Source organism: Eptesicus fuscus, chromosome 4 (genome assembly GCF_027574615.1).
Source record: "Eptesicus fuscus isolate TK198812 chromosome 4, DD_ASM_mEF_20220401, whole genome shotgun sequence".
NCBI lineage: Eukaryota > Metazoa > Chordata > Mammalia > Chiroptera > Vespertilionidae > Eptesicus > Eptesicus fuscus.
The window spans coordinates 92,517,355-92,536,940 of NC_072476.1; the positions used below are offsets into that span (position 1 = coordinate 92,517,355).

General features: G+C 37.4%; 1 protein-coding gene across 3 annotated transcripts in view; it reads left to right on the top strand.

Moving 5' to 3' along the window:
* Positions 1-19,586, top strand: part of LOC103305087 (cadherin-10) — a 73,580-nt gene that overhangs the window by 22,093 nt on the left and 31,901 nt on the right. For all 3 annotated transcript variants that reach the window (XM_054714315.1, XM_008161786.3, XM_054714316.1), the window contains exons 2-4: positions 5,155-5,449; positions 6,656-6,775; positions 7,218-7,385. In XM_054714315.1, coding sequence (XP_054570290.1) covers positions 5,155-5,449; positions 6,656-6,775; positions 7,218-7,385 — 583 coding nt within the window. The remainder of the gene's footprint in view (positions 1-5,154; positions 5,450-6,655; positions 6,776-7,217; positions 7,386-19,586) is intronic.

A 19,586-nucleotide genomic window follows, 5' to 3' on the forward strand; every position in this document is an offset into this window, starting at 1 on the left:
TACCAATCCTGAAGTGTAATCTTACTTTAATTCGGTAAGATAAGAAATCGATTGGATCTTAGTTTCTTCTTTTAGTCTAATATGCAAAGTGTCCCCTCAGGAGTTCAACTGGGAGAATGGGAGTTTGCTCACTCACTATGACATGTGCTGACCACCAGGGCTTGGCGTGGAACGTGGTGGGTGACCAGCAGTGGCGGCGGGGTGCTGAGGGAGCGAGGGAAGAAAGTAGCGGGGAGGTGGGGAACCTGATCGGCCCTGATCGCTGGCCAGGCTGAAAGACCCTACCCGTGCACGAATTTTGTGCACCAGGCCTCTAGTAAAAAAATAAAATAAAGACAGCCTTAAACTATATATTGCCACAAGACCACTTTTACCTTACAAAATTGTAGACAAATTATCTTAAGATGAATGTTATGCATGAAATGTAAAATTATCAGAAGCATGCCACATTTCAAATGATCAGATTTCATTAAATTATCTGCACTCAAAATATGCCTTTAAATCCAATGGGTTGTTCAGCTTTAATTATGAAACTGCTCAGTATAAGCAGTGAGTTATAATTAACCACATCTAAATAAAAAAGTTAAATCAGGAAAATGACTTTTAAATGTGCAGCCCAGCACCAGTTGTTCTATTTTCATTAATTGTCATGTATCTTGCCATGTCCTTTATCTGCTTGTGAATTTACAAGGAACATAGCAGGTTGTGAATTTTTAATAGGTTTTCCTCAAGGAAAGAAAAGGTCAGCATTAACATAAAATTCTTCTTAAAGATTTGTGGCACAAATGTTTCACACCAAAGAACAGGTGTTACTGAGGAACTAAAGCCTCAATAATCTGACATTTTTTCTCCATTTAAAGAAAACTTAATGCCTCACATAATAAAATAGCACAAGGTCAAATCAATATAGAAGTTATTTCAAAGTAGATGCTGTAAGGTATTTGATACATAATCCATAATCCCACCTCTCAGTAATAGAAACAACTGATTTTATTCAGTTAAATGTTTAATAAATCCAAGTATTGATAACTAACATCCTATATAATAAAAGCCTAATCTGCAAATCGACTGAACGGTAGAATGACTGGTCTCTATGACACGCACTGACCACCAGGTGCCAGACAATCAATGCAAGAGATCCCCCCGCTGGTGGTCAGTGTGCTCCCACAGGAGGAGCTCTGCTCAGCCAGAAGCCAGGCTCATGGCTGGTGAGCACAGCGGCAGTGGCAAGAGCCTCTCCTGCCTCTGCTGCAGGTGGGCGGTAAGGAGCGAGGGGTCCTGGACTGCAAGAGGGATGTCTGACTACGGGCTTAAGCCCAATCCCCAGGGGAGGGCAGGATCAGGCCTAAGCTGGCAGGCGGACATCCCCCGAGGGGTCCCTGACTGTGAGAGGGTGCAGTCCAGGCTGAGGGACCCCGCCTACCAGTGCATGAATCTCGTGCACTGGGACTCTAGTTCAAATATAAAAGTGAAAGCTACAGTTTTTAGTATTAACATTCATCTGATATTACTTAGTAAGTAAGTTGAAATGTAAAATAAACCCACATGAGGGAGAGAGACAATACCAGGGAAGAAGTAATTAAAGTAATAAAAAGCAACTTAAAAAGAAGAGGGGGGCTTAGGCAGGGGACTGTGATAAAAAAAACCTGTGCATTGCTCTTTTGCTTTAACTGTTAGGAAATCATCAATATCAATATCAATGTTATTGTTAGTTCTTATCTCCCACTGTTCATCTACAGGAGGGAGCAACTCCCCAAATCTCAGGTCTAGAAATGCACCTCTAGGCATTATTATAGTATCTGTTGTTTCTTTACTGTCCAGTTCTCAAATATGTTTATTTAAAGAAGATTTTGATAAACATATGCTAATGGTAAGCCCCCAAACATGGTTACTTTGGCCCTTTATTCTAGTGTTAGTGATCAGCTGTTTCCCATTTTAAGAAAATTTACTTTTTAGCCTACCGGCGGGGCTAAGTGGTTGAGCGGCAACGATAAACCAGGAGGTCATGGTTGGATTCCTGGTTAGGCCATATGCCCTTGGTTGTGGGCTGGAATCCCAGTGTGGGGTATGCAAGAGGCAGCCAATCAATGATTCTCTCTCATCATTGATGTTTCTATCTCTCTCTCCTTCTTCCTTCCTTTCTAAAATCAATAAAAATATATTTACAAAAATGAAAATTCACTTTTCTTTTATATACGCTCTAATGGTGCAATATAATTTTATTTTAAGTCTAGATCTTTAGGCCAAAAGGTATAAATTCACAAGTCTAATTTCTTTCTCTTAATTATGAGGAGGTTGAAATCCTCTTATTTCTGATTCTCAAAACCACAGTCCAACTTCCAATCCTCATCTTTTTTATTCCCTAATACCATGTTCAATTTTCTAATCCAACAGAAACTCCCAGGATGGGAAATTTAATTTCCACTCTCTGTAGTATAAGTGAAAGCAAAAATCCTGCTGTGATTCATAGTCCAAAATGGAGCATTATTAAAATTAAAATCTCACCAGTACTAGCAACTTTTTTGCATGACTAACTGAATAAAATAGCAGAACTGGTGTTAATGATTCCCATCTTGCCTTATACCCTCTCTACTCTGAATCTATGTTCTATATTCATCTGGTATTTCCCAGGAGGTGTAAAATGGAAGAAAATTCCCAAGTTTAAACCTCTTCTCATTCTTTATCAAGTAACTTAAGTGTTATATACTTAAGGAAACACTCATTTCTGTGGGCTAGTTTATGGGTTGTCCTGTGAATTTCCATTACATGCAGTGTTTGAATCTTCCATAACACTAATATGGAATTGCTGCTTTACTTTTAGAAGTACCTGATTCTTATGAGAGTAAATAAATATTTCTCAAATTAAAATTGTTGGAAGATTAGACAGTAAACATTATACCTATCTATTACAAACCACAAATTTATCTGATCAAATAATTGATAACATCAATAATCTTTTCTTGAATTATGTTGATTCCCAAACAGAGTAAGAAATATGCAATGCTTATGCCTGCCATTTGGAAAATTACCCAGTGTTTCACATCTGTATAATTGGAAAGTTGCCCGGCAACTACATACAATTTCAGTTACTAAAAAGCATCAATCTTTTGACTTTTTGAAAGTGTTTCTCTGGACAACGCAGCCATTAGTTACTTCTAAGAGCTTTTTAGTTAAAAGCAGGTGTTTCTTGAGTTTCTCAACCTTGCTTTGTTGCTTATGAATAGTAAAAGATGCCATAAAAAGTGTCACCTGACGTCTTTTCCTCCAAAGTATATATCAATTTGGGGTTTACTTTATCCATTAGGCCTGTAATAATAAGTAATTTTCCAGAAATAAAAAAATGGAGTCTGATCCAAATTTGATGGCTAAGTGCTAATTACTGCAAACTATTAGCCAAAAAGCAGACTGCTTTTGTAGACCCAACAATACTAGTAATACAAATATTAGGCCAGTGGTCAGCAAACTCATTAGTCAACAGAGCCAAATATCAACAGTACAACGATTGAAATTTCTTTTGAGAGCCGAAAACCGACTTCTGCGCATGGACCACGAAGTTTCAATCGCACTGTATGTGTGCACCCGCACGTGGTATTTTGTGGAAGGGGCCAAAGAGCCGCATGTGGTTCACGAGCCGCAGTTTGCCGACCACTGTATTAGGCATATGTGTGGCTCAAAATATTTATTTAAGGTAAACAGTTTTGATATTCATATAAAATGATTTTACAGTTACGTTCATTTACAATCTCCCATTAATGAAACTTTCAAATAAAGAAGCAAAATACTATTTTTTTTAAATATATTTTATTGATTTTTTACAGAGAGGAAGAGAGAAGGATAGAGAGTTAGAAACATCGATGAGAGAGAAACATCGATCAGCTGCCTCTTGCACACCCCCCACTGGGGATGTGCCCGCAACCAAGGTACATGCCCTTGACCGGAATCGAACCTAGGACCTTTCAGTCCGCAGGCCGACGCTCTATCCACTGAGCCAAACCGGTTTCGGCAAAAATACTATTTTAAAGAGAAAATAATCAGTTTAATATTTTCACATGTAATTAGATCAAAATGCATGTTGATATGTCACTAAAGAGCAAAATTCAAACCTATTTAGGTAAATATGTCTCTATAATTTTTTTGCATGATTGAAAAATATAATCTCCAATTTTTAATTCTCTAAGCTGCATGTCAGTGTGCCTATTCTGAATTAGTACTACATTTTATATGAATATTTAAAAAACACGTTCACAATGATGTCTAAATTATTATAAATGCTTTATAGAAATTTAGATAATCTACATATTGTTTTTATATTTCTTATCTGATAAAAATAAAAATAAAAAAATTTAAAAAGTATACTCATTTATTGCAAATAATCAAACTATGATCTTAGCATAGAAAATGTTTATTGTTCGGATGGTATAATTAAAGAGAAATTTATAGCCCTAACCAGTTTGGCTCAGTGGATAGAGCGTCGTCGGCCTGCAGACTCAAGAGTCCTAGGTTCGATTCCGGTCAAGGGCATGTACCTTGGTTGTGGGCACATACCCAGTGTGGAGTGTGCAGGAGGTGGCTGATCAATGTTTCTTTCTCATCGATGTTTCTAACTCTCTATCCCTTTCCCTTCCTCTCTGTAAAAAATCAATAAAATATATTTTTTTTAAAAAAGAGAAATTTATAATTCTTGTGTTTTACAAAGCCATGCTCTATTCCTTCCATGGCGAGCCCCTCCCCTCAGGGTAAGAATTCCATGGGAGCAAATGGATATATACAACTGGAACCTGTATGTCCTTTTTTAGACTGTACTTGATATTCTTGGGACCCGTTTTTCCCTACTCGAACATCCCTGTGCTTGCTTCTTGGTCCAAGGAGGGTCTCTTTTCCAGGTCTGCCACCTTAAGGCCAGATTCACTCACTGCTATATGCACCTCTAAGCCAGGCATGTGCCCTGACCAGGAAACGGACCAGCGACCTCTTGGTTCTTAGGTTGACACTCAACCAAGGAGCCACACTAGCCGGGCTCAACTCTCGTTTCAAAAGCTCAGATAACTGACCCCATTATTCAGTGATGGGATATAAGAAACTTTCTTTGAATTCTTTCAACATCACGTACCTTTAGACATTATCATGGATATGCTCTTTTTTCATTCTTCCTAGCTTCATTCAGACCAAGATAAAGGAGACGGATCACTCAAATATATTTTATCTGGAGATGGAGCTGGTACTCTTTTTATTATTGACGAAAAAACAGGTGACATTCATGCCACAAGAAGAATTGATAGGGAAGAAAAGGCCTTTTATACTCTACGTGCACAAGCTATTAACAGAAGAACTCTGAGGCCAGTAGAACCAGAGTCTGAGTTTGTGATCAAGATCCATGATATCAATGACAATGAGCCAACCTTCCCAGAGGAAATTTATACAGCTAGTGTTCCTGAAATGTCTGTCGTAGGTAAGTTTATTTAAAACATTTATGGTGTTTTTCAAAAAGTATTAAAAAAATCAAGAAATTCTCAAAACATTATGACCACTTAATTGAAATCACCATTGACTCCTACTAAAAATGCATACATAATATCCTCACTTAGGACAGGAGTTTCTGTATTTGTAAATCTTACAATACAAATAAGTGGACACTTTCCTCAAAAAGCCAAGAAAATACCATTTAACTTAGTAGAAACCTATTAAAATATAATTGTCACATGAATTTGGATAATAGCTGTGTAATATTTTGACACTAAATATAAGTACATTTAGAACATAAATATAAAAAGAGTCTCTGCATATATACTCTAGTCATTTGCCTTGAGTTTGTCTGGATTATCTTGACAATATAAATGATGGTGTTAATGAGATCATCCAATTATTTTACATAGACCCCATTCATTTTTTATGAATAGAGGATTATAAAAAATTCAACATATGAAAACAGTTTTAGAGATATATGTTGGATTTAGTAAAATAGATTCATTTCTCAAATGTTGGACAAGTTATATAAATTGATAAAACAATTGGAAAAAATTTGTAACAGTTGTTATAGCAAAGTTTGAACTCTTCATTTCTCAAAAGCATTGTTCTGGGATTACTATTTAATATTTACTTCACTAAATCCCAAGGACTTTTGTCCATTGCCTTATTATAAAGCCCTTTTAAATATCTTGAACTTTATGAGAAAGCTTTTAATAGTTCATGGAGCTTGGGATCATCTTGGATTGCTTCTAAATTTAAATTTTAATCTATTCATAAAATTGTATTCTAGAGCAGATGTTAATTATTTTTATAGTTAATTAGTGAAGAGGGGGAAAGGAGCATACTTACTCCTTTGTGATTAGATATGCCCTTTACATCAAACAAATCTATTATGAGAAAATGACTTTAAGTATCAAACCTGGGCATTTGTAAAGTGACTGCATTTTTAAAAAATCCGATACACTCTATCAGTATCTACTGCATGCATAAAAATAAACTTGTTGGCTACATAAACATGTAGCTGAACTCAGAGTTAACTCTAGGTACGACGTTCATGTAAATTATCAATACATGTTTTTTTAAGAGGTCATGATTAAAGCCAAAAATCATTCAAGTCTTCCATGAAAACCAGTGCTTTTGCTCCTCCTTCTGGTACTGTGCAGAACTAAGCTGAATTTGGATACTTCAGGTACTTCTGTGGTGCAAGTCACAGCTACAGATGCCGATGACCCTTCCTACGGAAACAGCGCCAGAGTCATTTACAGCATACTCCAAGGGCAGCCGTATTTCTCTGTGGAGCCCGAAACAGGTCAGCAACCATGAATTGGTTTGTTAATTTAATAGTCTTTCCGATCTTTACAAGTAGAAAAAAGGCGTGAAAATAAGAACAAACATGAACATGAATACTCCCAGCAGAGTGATGATGCCACACTGAGAGATTTACAAACTCCAAGTTTGTAATGATTGAGCGAGCTAATGAAAAGATACCTGTCTTTAGGTATGGGTTTGCGTCACATGGGTTTAGGACATTATCCAGTGCATATGGTACGCTTTAAGAATTAGGAAGATGACACACATTGTAAAATATCTGTCTTGGATCACTTTTACAATTTCTAGACAATAAAAATTAATAGCAAAAACATATTTTGTCTTATAAAAGTCACCAGTTTGGACATACACTTTGTGAGCTTAATCAACCAAATAATTGAGATTTCAGTGAAGGTAACAAATGTTTTTATATTTTCTTCAAGGTATCATCAGGACTGCTTTGCCAAACATGAACAGAGAAAACAGGGAGCAATATCAAGTGGTTATCCAGGCCAAGGACATGGGCGGCCAGATGGGAGGCTTATCGGGGACTACCACCGTGAACATCACACTGACAGATGTCAATGACAATCCACCTCGCTTCCCCCAGAGTAAGCTGCCTTTAATGGTCTTTCTGCAGGGTAGAAGCTTTAGAGTAAAAAAAAAAAAAAAGATCAGAAAAAACCCCCACAAATTCTCTCTCTCTCTCTCTCTCTCTCTCTCTCTCTCTCTCTCTCTCTCTATATATATATATATATATATATATATATATATAGAAATATATATATATATATATATATATATATATATATATATATATATATAATATATACTCTTCATCTATAATTGTAATCTAAAACTATTTCTTCCAGTTAGCAAAAAGAAAATAATGTTTTATTGGGCAACAAAGTAAGAGATAATTCTACAACAAGTCTGTTTATTTCCACTTAGAATTTAATAAGGAGGATGCTAACTTGAGGGTACATTTTTTTTCAATAAAAAATCTAATTTGACATATTAGAAAGGGCTACATAGGGAGCACTAATCAGATTTGCATTTGGATATTACTGTGTCAGATTTGCATTTAATCTCTCTGCATTTGGAATGGCAATCATAAATAAAACATTTTGTATTCCTATCTATTTATAGATTTATTTTGTGTTATAGAATTAACCTTCAAATTCTCAGAATAGGTCATGAATGGTTTAAGAATCATTAGCTTCTGACATTATAACACAGGTTTTATTCTCTTGTCTTATACAAATTTGGTAGACCTGCAAGTAGAGATGATGTTTATTAGGCCTCAATGGACACTGCCAAGACTTAGCCAATTTCCTGCCAGTCTAAAAGGTCCTATACTCAAGATGAGATTCTGCATTGTTAGAAATGTGGCATAAAAATGGAGGCTTTAGTAAGATCTATGTACTTAATTTTTAGCATTTACTGTGTATTAACTTCTGAATTGACCCACTAATTTTAGGTGACCCTTTGTGATAAAGTTTTAAAGTACAGCTTCTTGTGATATTTATATTTTTACACTAACGTCCATTGTACAGAACGATTATAGTCTAAGGATTCACTGTATTATTTTGGCTCTTTAAAAGTATTTTTCCTCTTTTCTGTACTATTTTTCTCTAACTTTGATAATTGATAGTGCATGATTGGAATTGAGTTGTGGTTGTTTTTTTTTAAATCACATTTGTGGAAATATGAAATTCAAGTAGAATTGTATTGGGCAGACTGATCATATGCTTATGTATTTGTGATGATTCTTTTGTAAGCTATTTCAGGTACATGACAGTCAGGTCTGCTATTGTAGTGTCTGGCCCAAAATACAGGGAGGAGGGTGTTTACTTATACTATTTTTAAATAATCAGGTTTCAGCTCCAAGTTACATTTAACATTGACAGGGAATAGGAAACCAATTATAATCCTATATAGTTCTTTCAGAATAGGTCTAAAGAGGTGCCTAGTTACATAAAATTTAAATTTCACATTTTATATTTATTTCTGATTGTCCTTTAGTGCAAGCCTGCCACCAGAATAATGGCCAGACAAGTTCAGAAGGAAAAAACAAAAAACAAAAACTGTCAAATTGTGTAGTCTACAATGATCAAAAATATTTCTGAAAAATATTTTATTAATAATAACTGACCAGCCTGGCCAGTGTTGCTCAGTGGTTTAGTATCAACCCATGAACCAAGAGTTCACCAGTTCAATTCCCAGTCAGGGAACATGCCAGGGTTGCGAGCTCAATCCCCAGTAGGGGGCGCGCAAGAGGCATCTGTCTCTCATTGATGTTTTTATCTCTCTCTCTCCTTTTTTCTAAAATCAAAATATGAAATTCAAGTAGAATTGTATTGGGCAGACTGATCATATGCTTATGTATTTGTGATGAATCTTTCTTCAATGAATATTTGAAACACTCAGTAATGGCATTCAGATTGTTACTTGATAATTTAAGTCATCTAACACCCAAAACACTAGTTTTTAACTTCTTTTTTAAAAAATATTTTTATTGAATTCAGAGAGGAAAAGAGAGGGAGAGAGAGATAGAAACATCAATGATGAGAGAGAATCATTGATTGGCTGCCTCTTGCACACCCCCTACTGGGGATCGAGCCCACAACCAGGGCATGTGCCTTTGACTGGAATCAAACCTGGGACCCTTCAGTCCGTAGGCTAATGCTCTATCCACTGAGCCAAACCAGCCATGGCTAGTTTTTATCTTCTAATGTCATTGCATTAACTAGCCAAAGTTTGGAGAAGCTTCTACAGTTTATGAAGCCTTTCAAATGGAACATCACTGAAATCTCACAACTAACTTGTATAGACCCATTGATATTTTTCTTATACCCAATGTACAAAAGTAAAGGAGGTTCCAAGTAGAGATGATAAAGAAAACAAATCGGTGTTGCTTCATAGAAATATATTGCAAACCAAGAATGTGTGCTACATATGTCATTTTACATTTTCTGTCAGCCATATTTTAAAAACTAAATCAGAGGACATTTATTTAATCCCTAGAGGCCCAGTGCATGAAAATGTGTGCACTCGGAGGAGTCCCTAGCCTGGTATCCTCTCGCAGTCCAGGACCCCTTGGGGGATGTCCACCTGCTGGCTTACACCTGCTCCCTGGGAGAGCGGGCCTAAGCTGGCAGTTGGACATCCTTAGCGCTGCTGAGGCGGTGGGAGAGGCACCTGCCATCACTGCTGCACTCGCAGCCATCTGCCTGGCTTGTGGATGAACGGAGCTCCCCCTGTGGGAGCGCACTGACCACCAGAGGGCAGCTCCTGTGCTGAGCGTCTGCCCCCTGGTGGTCAGTGTGCATCATAGCAACTGGTCGTTACCAGTCATTCCAATGTTAGGGTCAATTTGCATATTACCCTTTTATTGCATAGGATATATTTTATTAACCCAATGTTATCCTTTAAACATATCATCAATGTAAAACCTATTCAGACATTTTACATTATTTTCTCCCATGTTCCTTTGGAACCCTTACATCGAGTATTTTCTAGTTAAATCAAGTCTCAATTCAGACTTAGCACATTTCCAGTCAATAGCTACATGAGGCCTGGTGGCTTGGCTAGTGGCTGTGAACTGGGACAGCTTAGGAGCAGACTGTAGAGTCATCCTGTGTGAGTCCCAGTGCTGTCTTCTCCACCCAGTACCTTTTTCACCTTGGTCAGTTAAAGAAAACGAAGTAGCAATGCATATTCCATGAAGTGCTATAAAATGAAATAATTGAATGTCTCTGAAGAACTGGACTCAGTGACTGCCACTAGTGTATTCACGTACTCGGTAATGTTTATTCGGCAAGTACTGATCTGTTATTATTATTACTCAATGTTATAAAAGTGGTGTCAGAACTTAAACTTCCATGTACACTGTTTGATCCAAATTTAACATTTCCCAATATGCTACATCTGTGGAGGATAAAAATCTGTCATTTGGAAGGCAAAAGGGCAGAAGAAAACTCAGAAAATCTATTGCTTACCTTCCAGGAGCAAACACTGTATTTCCGCCTTCATTGTTTAGCTAATTTTATTGCATGGATCTATAACAATCCTTCTCTTGTTTGCCTTCCAGAGAACGTTTTACCATGTCTTGAGACATTTTTGCTTCTCTGAATTGGTGGGTACTACTGGCATCTAGTGGGTGTAAGCCAGAAATACTGCAAATGTCCTTAGAATTCACAAAACGAAGAATTACTGGGCCTCAAATGTGAATAGTGCCAAGAGTGAGAAACTCTGATATGTTATATGAGGAGCTGTTCAAGTGAAATCATGAACTCTTTTATCTAACAACATTTATTGAGAATGCTACTTTAGAAGCTAGATGTATGAATTTTGCCTCAAACACCCACTGTTTTATTTTGTTCCTATGATACGTTTCATTAAAGCATGGGAGGCAGCTTATACATAAATAGAGACACTATATACATACAAGGTATTGGCTCAGTTCTGGATAAAGGAAGAATATGTGTGTGATAGTAGGGGGGTAAGCTAAGGAAATGTCTTATTGAAGAGGTACTATTTCATCAAAATAGTTTAAGATAAAATAGATCTAGCCATTCAAAGAGATGGGCACTTTCTCCAAGTGGAGGGACTAGTATGTGAGAAACTCACAGGAACATTGAAAATCGTACAATTTCATTAGTATTAACAAACCTAACTGTGTGCCCAATCTAAGTTATCATTAGGATTTTGTGGTTTTGGAGGTGAACATTAATATGACACGAGCACCATAGTATGGTTCTAAAATAAAGGTAATGGACTCAAAGTTAGGGGTACACCTGAAAACAGTTCCAAAAGTATTTTTTGCCTTTTTGCTAGGTATACATTTTTCACTCTCAAAAAAGAGATCTCTGCTGAAGTTATTTCAGAATCCTGAGTTACTTCAAGTGCTATAATTTAATTTTAAAAACAACAAGGAAACAAAATCTATTGCTTACCCTCCAGGGGCAAGCACTTTATTTCCAATGAATCATATGAAGATGAATAAGTCTTGATTCCTCATTACGGGCGGGTCACTGTCTAGGAGGATGTTTTAATATGAAATAGCAAGTGTGATCATGGAACTATGCACAGTGTAATGGGCGTACATAGGAGCAGCACTGGTCTGAATATCGGGGGTGGGGGACTGAGTGCCTTTTATAGTGGAAGCTATTTTTGGAGAACCTATCACTTGACCTAAATCCTTTCTTAAAACTATACTTATACCTACTATAAGCCAGAAGAATAGGAAGAGAAGGAGAGGTCATCAAGTTGGAAATTAGCAAAGTTACCTATTTATGAATGGTCATATTCTACACAGGGAAAAAGAGGAACGTGCTTCAAAGTGATCATAATGATTACCTTTGATGATGAAATAGTAGATGACTTTAGTGATTGCTTTTCTGTAGTTTCTATTTTTATATATTTTTGTAATTTGATAATTCTAATAAAAAAGAGAATAACAGGATGGAAAGGACAGAAGAGACAATACAATGAGCACTGGAAAGCAACTATTGGAATTGACATAATGCGGGCAGTTGTGAATGATCTTTCCCAGTTAGTTTTAGTTGGAATCATTTTGGAAGAAGCTGGAGGATAACAAGTTGAGGAATAAAAGAAAGTCAGAAAGAGGACTGAACAAATAATCTCTATCCGTTAAGAAGCTGAGATGTACATAAAAATAGAATAGAAAAGGAGTAGAGGGAGTTCTGAAGTAGGGATGGGTCACTAGATAATTGTTTTTTAATTTAAATTCTTTATTGTTTAAAATATTACATGAGTCTCCTTTTTTCCCCATTGACCTCTCCCCAGCCACTCCCACCCCCCAGCACATGCCCTCATCCTGCTACTGTCTGTGTCTATTGGTTATGCTCATATGCATGTATACAAGTCCTTTGGTTGGTCTCTTTCCCCTTCACCCACCGCCTTCCCTCATAGGTTGGACAGTCTGTTCAATGCTTCTATGACTCTGATTCTATTTTTATTCATCAGTTTATGTTGTTCATTATATTCCACAAATGAGTGAGATCATGTGATATTTATCTTTCTCTGACTGACTTATTTCGCTTAGCATAATGCTCTCTAGTTCCAACCATGCTGTTGCAAATGGTAAGAATTCCTTCTTTTTTATAGCAGCGTAGTATTCCATTGTATAGATGTACCACAGTTTTCTAATCCTCTCATCTGGATAGTTTTGAGAGCCTCCTATGTCCCAGGCTTTAAGCAGGAATTAGGCTACAGTGGCCAGCAAGGACCTGAGCTACCCATTGAAGGTGTAGACAAAAAGTGATAACCAAAATGTATTTATGAGGTCTAGCAGGGTGGTAAGTGCTGTGAAGGACATAAAGCAGGGAACATGACTAGAGAATGGCAGGGGTGTTATTTTAAGAAGAATGAATACAGGATAATACTCTAAGGAAGCCTGAATAATTTCAGAAACTGAAAATGCATAAAACTAGGCAATTTATCTTCTCTAGACCTCAGTTGCTACATATGCAGTTCTTATCTCATAGGGTTACAAATAAGAGACATGATTTCATATATAAAATGTATTCAGCCCAATCGGCGTGGCTCAATGGTTGGGTGTCGACCTATGAAGCAGGAGCTCACAGGTTCGATTTCTGGTCAGGGCACATGCCTGGGTTGTGGGCTCAATCCCTAGTAGGGGGCATGCAGGAGGCAGCCGATCAATTATTCTCTCTCATCATTGATGTTTCCATCTCTCTCTCTCCCTCTTACTTCCTCTCTGAAATCAATAAAATGTATTTAAAAATAAAAAAATAATAAAATGTATTCATTAGTAATTATAACATATCATAAGTTCTCCATACATGGATTTCCTCCCTTTCCCCTCTCCTATTGAAGGAATGTGTGTCATGTTTCCAAGATTATTGTCTCCCTCGCTATGATGCCATGCTGTTATTCTTGTATGGCCAACCAAAGAGTAAATAAAAGTACCTTAATAGTCTAGAGAGGCCTATAAACTTAGAAGCCAAAAAGATGAATGCACTTACCATGTTTGAACAAATGAGTGCTTCTATGCATGAGGAGTCCAAGGCAAATTTCCCTGCTCTCCAACCAGTCGAACATCCAATGGCCCCTGAATTTTGATGTATTTCATTGTCCTAAGATAGAAAAACTTTCTAGTCCCTTACCTTAAATCTAACCACCTGGTACTCCTTCTTGGATATTTGTCTCATTCACCTCATTTTCATTTTCTTCCTTCTTTCTCTAAAATCAGAAACAAAAAACAGTCTCTGTGGCAAAAGTCTATAAAATGTTAAATTACTGGAACCTGATCATTGTAGGGTTTGGCAAAACCAACTGGATAACAGGATTTGTGCCCAAATGGCTTTTTTTTTTTTTTTAAGCATTTCTGGAAAAAAAGTAAGGTACTGATTTTCATCCAGATCAGATGCAGTGATTAAAGGTCATCTCATCTGCAGAAGCCAGGCTAGCAGGCTAGTCCGAGCATCTTTGCCTTAATAGAGCAGATAATGCTGTGATAAGACTCTCAAATCTATTAAACAAGCAAACCCACATACAAACAAACAATAGATATCAGAAAGGAAGTCCAGGTCTAGAGAAAAAGAGTTTACAAAAGCAGATGGTCAGGGTCCCAGCCAGCCAGCTGGTGCCTAGGACTTGGCTCTAGTTCTTGGATGGGGCAATATTTTACCAGGACTCAAGAAGGAAGAAGAGTAAGCAGCTTACACCCAGGACAAAAGGCCCAACCCACAAATGAGACAATTCTAGAACGTAGTTCAAGGAGACCACAGCTCTTTATTCACATTTACTGTACTTTCCGGCGTATAAGACGACTGGGCGTATAAGATTTTCCTGGGTTAAAAAGTCGTTTTATATGCCGGAAAATACAGTATATTGGACTATATTAATGGGGTTAGATATAATGGATTAGATATATTGGACTACCGTATTTTCCGGCGTATAAAATGACTTTTTAACCCAGGAAAATCTTATACGCCCAGTTGTCTTATACGCCGGAAAGTACGGTAGCTGCTTTCCAACACATCCTATCACCGAGACAGATGACAAAGAGAGTCGATTAATTTTCTCATTTTTTTAAATAGTTGGTATGGGCTCCTGAGAAACAGAGCTCTCAGAATCATGTCCCTGATCTATTAACATTGTCACAGACATGTTCACACACAGCTTAGGTGGACAAGTGGCAGTCAGGGTCAAGTAACAAGTACACTTATATAATGTCAGCTGAGCTGAGCCTTTATGAGGGGGAAAATATATGAATTGCAGACAAAATATATGATTGATTGACAATCATATTTGTATTTATTTATCTTTGGCCATCTCAAAATATGTTCTAGGATAGATTGTATTAGGTAATATCAAATTTATAAGAATGTATATCCTATATAATAAAAGCCTAATATGCTAAGTGTTCAGTCGTCTGGTCATCTGTTCAACCAATCAAAGTGTAATATGCTAATGATATGCTAAGGCTGCTAAACCACTCGCTATGATGTGCACTGACCACCAGGGGGCAGACAGTTGACTGGTCAACCAGTTGCTATGACATGCACTGACCACCAGGGGGCAGACAGTCATATTGGTAGGTTAGCTTGCTGCTGGGTTCCAGCAGATCAGGACTGAGCAAGACAGGCTGGACACGCCCTGGAGCCCTCCCCGGCTGGCCAACCTCCTGCATCCCTCCCCAGCCCTGATCGTGCACCGGTGGGGTCCCTTGGCTTGGCCTGTGCCCTCTCGCAATCTGAGACCCTTCATGGGATGTCAGAGAGCTGGTTTTGGCCCAATCCAATAGTTCAGGCCAAGGGACCCCACTGGTGCACAAATTCATGCACTGAGTATCTAGTATATATATATTATTGATTTCAGAGAGTAAGGGAGAGGGAAGAGAGAGATAGAAACATCAGTGATGAGAGAGAATCATTGATCGGTTGCCTCCTGCACTCCCCCTACTGGGGATTGAGCCCACAACACAGGCATGTGCCTTGACCAGAATCAAACCATGACTTCCAGGTTCATAGGTTGATGCTCAACCACTGAACTATGCCAGCCAGGCAAATTTATATGAATTTGATATGATATTAATTATTAAGCTTCCAGATCTACCCCAAGTACACTCAAAAGAATAAATATATTGCTGTCTACTATATATTTTTTCAATTATTGAGAATAGTATAAAAAATCAGTTCTTTACCATTTGATTGAAGTAATACAGAATTACTTTTAGGCAAGTTTTTATTAAGATAAAAAATAGATGATGGGATATTTTGGGTGTGCAGATACATTAACTCAGATCCCAATTTCCTGAGTATTTTCATATCATGTCTTTACATTTTTGCACCAAATTATCTCTGAAGATTATACATAACTACAGCCATTCAGAAGCAAAAGTGAGCTATTCCAGAATCACTCAGAGCTTAAAAGATATTTCATATATATGTTTGTTTCTTTTATGTGAGTTACCTTGATTGGCTACTAACTTTATTTAGTGCTTTAAATTACATAAATATGGATTTTATAGTTTGCCTAAATATAAATAAAATAAAACAGTGTTACAGTACATATTAAACACTATAAAATATAATACAAATATTAATTAATTTAACTTTCACAACATTTGTATGAAGTAGATATATTTTTGTTAGTTAAAATTTAAAAAATTGAATCAGAGAAACTTAAGTCACTTGTTCATGGTTTAAAAGTAGGAAATAAATAAAAGGTTGGGGACTCAGTTGCTTTGCCTCAAAAATCTGTACTTCTGATCATCACACCAAGAAAGAAATTGGTGCATCAAAGTTAGTTAATTTCATGATTCACTACTTGTACATATGTATTATAGGAACAACTTCAGGTGGGCATACTAAATTCTTAAAATGTCTATTCATTTTTAAAAATTCATTTTAGAGAGCAGAAAGGAGAGAGAGAGAGAGAGAGAGAGAGAGAGAGAGAGAGAGAGAGAGAGACTTGTGAGAATATCCATCAGTTGCCTCTCACATGCGCCCCGACCAGGAATTGAACTGGACACCTCTTGGTGTGTGGCCAATGCTCCAACCAACTTAGCCACACTGGCCAGGGCTGTCTGAATTTTGATACAAACACAGGAAAATCAAACCTTGGCTGGTTGGTGCTTTTACAATACCTCAGGACCAAACACAACTGCCTTCTTTGCTGGGATCATTTACGTAAACAAGTTTGGGCATATAAATAAACAAATTTGCATGAGAAAAGGTTTTTCAAGAAAATGTCTAAATGATATACATAGGGATTTAAGACACGTACATTCAGTGAGTTGTGAGACTACCTTAATCCCTGTCTGGTACAGGAGAGATCTGATTTAATAAGTCCCGATTTTCACTCTGTAAATAGAGTCAACCTCTCCTCAGCTGGGATTCCGAGGTAATGTGAGCCCCAGGCTTATCTGCATATTTCAAAATTATCAAGCACATTTCAGCTAGGGCAACTGTCAGGTATTTCCCAAGGAAGATGCTTTAGCATGAGAAAGCAGGAACTTAAATTAAAAATGTCTCCTTTTTCCTTTTTTATAACGAGGAAAAAAATCAATGTATTGAAAAGTACTGTTCTGTAATTCATATTGTTTCATATAGCTATGATTTTTACTGTAACCATCAAAATACCCTCAAATATCAGGAGGATTTTTTGCCATGGTTTCAAAGCCTGTAATTTGTAAGAATTAGCAATAAATAATTTTATTAAAGCATTCCCTGATACATTAAACATTCACTGAAGCCCTAATACAGGACAAGAACTATGCTAGGAAATAATAGTAAACTAATAATCTTAAAGTAAGAAATAAAATACAGGATACATCCATAAGTGGTTTGGATTTTGAAAAGTTATGCAGACACACCCTGTCTTTCTCTCTCTCTCTCTCTCTCTCTCTCTCTCTCTCTCTCTCTCTCACACACACACACACACACACACACTCACACTCACCTTTAATTTGTTACATTGTAGTTGTTAGTTTCTCTCACATGCATTGTCTTTTATTTTACTTGTGTTTGTTTTTTTTATATTTAGATATAGGTTGTGTATATATTATGCGTAAATATATGTGTGCACATATGTAGTTATATGTATACTAGTGGCCCTGCGCACGAATCTGTGTGTGAGTAGCTAGCTGCTGCTTGCCTCAGCTGGCTGCTCCACCCACTGCCACACTTACGTAGCTCTCTCCCACCTGTAGCTTGCTGCCCCACCCTCCTGTAGCTCTCCATCACTTGTAGCTCGCTGCCCCGCCCTCCTGCTGATTGGTCATTACATGAAGGCATCCAGACCAATTGGCATATTACCCTATTATAAGTATAGATAAATGTATGTACACACATATAAATGGAGACTGATGCAATAATATATGTGCTAAAATTATCAATTAAAACCCATATCATAAAATGATAAGCTTTTCAGTTCAGGGAGATCAGGGAAAAAAAAAAAAATTATTTGAGAGTTTTCCAGGGAGGACAGAAAGGCGCATGAAGGGAGAGTATGTTTGTGGGAGGAGAGGATGAACAAAGGCGGCATTCTGGGAAATGTGTGCAACTTGGTATGGCTGGACCCCAGGGTTTGAAGCAGGGGTGGGGAGCGGTGAGGATGGAAATGTAGGCAGGGTTGGCATCAGGACGTGTGTGGGATACAAACATAAAGTGTCACATATATTATCTAAGGAACCATTTTTAAGAGAGACAAGGCATGTTTCTTCGTTTTGACTAAGTATTCTGGCAGCAGCTAGTTATTCTGACCCGCACACTGCTTGGCTCGGGAGAGCAGGAGTTGAAAGAGTCTGCACTAATGCTGAGGAGAGCAGGGATTTGAGAAATATTTAAGTGGATGATACACAAGGCATCGCAATTAGGTCAACAAAAGGTTTGAGGGAGAGAATAGAGCAAAAGATACTTTCTAGCTTTCTACCAGGAATGCTTGTATGGAGAGAGAGAGACAGGGATTTCAGTTTGACTTGAACATTTTGAATTGAGATGCCTGCGGAAAGGTAGTGGGGTTTAAATGTCTAGATCGTGAAATGAGGTGCACACAAGACATGTAAGTGAAAACAGACATGTATGATATCAGGCTAAATGTTTAGAGTGACGTAACTGGGGAAATATACAATCTCACCAGGGTGATGAAATATACAGGGTGGGGCAAACTAGGTTTACAGCTGTTTGTATGGAAAATCATACAATAATCAATAAACTATAATAAAATGATAAGCTCTGTCTGGCATACTCACAACTGTTGACCTACTTTTTACCCCACCTTGTAAAATTCCCTTAGAGAAATAGAGTTGCATGGAAATTATATAAAAATCCACTTGGGACTGTCCAGTTATTCTAGTGGGAAGCTGCCTTAGACTAGACTACTGGGCATTTTGCATAATGGGATTCAAAAGTTTCTATGTATATGGCTTCCTCTGGAACAAACTTTGGAAATAAACCAACCCTGGGTAGATAGAGATATATAGATATAAAAGCTAGCTGTGCAAATATGGTTAGACTCAATTAGACTGCTTTTACGGTCTTCACTATGCCTGCTTGGAGACACATTGCAAACAGATTGAGTACCTGATACATCGTAATATGTTTATGAATGACTAATTTAAGGTTATGTTAACCTCCCCCAAGTCTATGCACTTGTTATGTTTCTACACATTGCAATTGTGTGTATCTATGGAAGCCAATCAACTTGGAGACAATTTCAAAGAAATATACTGGGATGGATCCCCTAGGCTCTGGGGACCAATGGCAGTTTTTCTAAAAGCTTTGGTTTGTCATTTTCCTCAGTGGCACGAACAAGAC